Here is a 1,907-nt window from a genome sequence, read left to right on the forward strand (position 1 = left end):
AAAAGAACCCAAATCAAAAAGTCCATAACAAGACAGGCTGCCTGTTCCCTGTTCTGAGATAATTCTTCCCTGTTCTGAGACAATTCCAGCTGCCTTGAGAGATTCCATTTCTCCCCCTCACCCCACTTTCCACAGAAGCACCATGAGGAAAACCCCTCTCACAGAAAATGTTTTTATATGGACCTTCACTTACTGAATGCCAAAGCAGAGCAAGGACTTGAACAGATCCTGTTAAAGTGTCTGACATGAACCTTTTAATCTGTTCCAGCAAGAAAGTTTGGCTTTGACATCCCACCATGGGAACCCGAGCCTTTTTCCACCACAGTGAGAAGGAGCAGAAGGAGGAGAGGAAGCAGAGCTTGGAAATGACCTCCACAACAAGGAAAAAAAGGTTTAAAACCAGGTAAATCCGAGTCAGGGACAGGTTGAGTCAATCAGGTGAAGGCAGGGCTTTCTACACCTTCCCAGATTTTCAGGATTTTGAGTTTGTGCAATGATGGAATGTTGTTTGGGTTCTTTTCCATGAATCTGCCCCTGGAAGTGAGGAAGAGGAGACTTTCAGCCTTTCAGACCTATCGATAGCAGCTGCCCTGGCCTTGACCTCTGAAACAGCAAAGTAAGTCAGGAATTATTCCAACTCTGATATAACCATTGTAGGCAACATCACAGCTCTGGATCAGGGTCCAGCTTCCAACTCAAACTTAATTTGCTGGAAGCAAAAAGAGGTTCAATACAGAGGTTCTTCCTTTAAAAACACCAGGCCTCAACTGAAATGCAGGAAATTAAATGATGAGGAACATTGCCCTGCTTATATGTAGGGGAGTGAGAGAAACCAGATTTTATGGGAATAAATGGAAAATGCTGGCAGGTTACTAAATGAATGGGACTCTCCCTCTTTCCTAGAAAATCTTAGCCATATCTCTCCTCCCTTTGATCCTTTTCCCAGCTTCTCCCCAGGATTAAAAGTGGCCAAGAGTGGGTCCCCATGGAAGTTTGATCTCTTCTGGGAATGCTGGTTCCTGTGGGGGATAATTCCCTGACATTCCCACACTCACAGCCGGTGTTCCTGTCCTTAACACTCCTGATTTAACCAAAAAGTGTGCTTTAAACAACAAAAAAAAACCCCAAAAAGAGAGAAAAATGTTTTAATTTGACTTTTGCCATGATAATCATCATGCAGTTCCAGGGAGTACAATCTAAGAAGGGAAGCTGACATCCTGGAGCTGGAACAGAGGGGGCAGAAGAGGATTCGTTTTGGGAATGACACAGAGAAGATGGAAGAGGAGCTCATCAGGATCTGCAGGCTGCTCCGAGTCAGGGCTGACCGCAAAGGTCTGCGCAGGAAGGTCAGAGCAGCCACCTCTAAAACCAGAGGATCCCAAAATCCCTCCAGCTGAATTCACCCCTGAAACGTCCTCACAGGTCCCTCAGGTCAGGGAATCTGTGTCACAGCCTCCCTTTGCACTGCCCTCACCCAGTGTCTCCCTGCCACAGGCTCAGGACAAGGCAGGCCTGGAGAAGGAATTCCTGGAGCTGCGCTCGGGGCGGCCGCCCGTGTTCTGGATCCCGCTGCGGGCACACGCGGTGTGGGAGAGGATGGATGTCACCCTGGCATGCACCACCCTGGGGTCCCCTGTGCCACAGGCCACCTGGTATGGCAGTGCCAGCACCACGGGACACGGGGACACGGGGACACGGGGACGGCAGCCCTGTCCTGCCACGAGGGATGGAGGGAGGGAGGGATGGAGGGAGAGCTTCAGGGCTCACAGGGAACACCTCGGTGTCCAGACCCACTGTCAGACCAGTAAGGACATGGGGACGGTGACATTCCTGTGGGATCCTTCTGGGACAGGGCTGATGTCCATGGAGGTTTTCCTGTTCCCTGGATGTTCCTGCAGGATCCTTCT

At 50.0% G+C, this 1,907-nt stretch overlaps 1 protein-coding gene across 1 annotated transcript in view; it reads left to right on the forward strand.

The window, feature by feature from the left end:
- The first annotated feature begins 275 nt into the window (after nucleotides 1–275).
- Nucleotides 276–1,907, forward strand: part of MYOM3 (myomesin 3) — a 26,897-nt gene continuing 25,265 nt past the window's right edge. Inside the window, exons 1-4 of the mRNA XM_033519636.1 lie at nucleotides 276–403; nucleotides 542–616; nucleotides 1,181–1,346; nucleotides 1,495–1,652. Coding sequence (XP_033375527.1) covers nucleotides 297–403; nucleotides 542–616; nucleotides 1,181–1,346; nucleotides 1,495–1,652 — 506 coding nt within the window. The 5' untranslated portion in view covers nucleotides 276–296. The remainder of the gene's footprint in view (nucleotides 404–541; nucleotides 617–1,180; nucleotides 1,347–1,494; nucleotides 1,653–1,907) is intronic.

This window comes from Parus major, chromosome 23 (assembly GCF_001522545.3).
Source record: "Parus major isolate Abel chromosome 23, Parus_major1.1, whole genome shotgun sequence".
Classification (NCBI taxonomy): Eukaryota; Metazoa; Chordata; class Aves; order Passeriformes; family Paridae; genus Parus; species Parus major.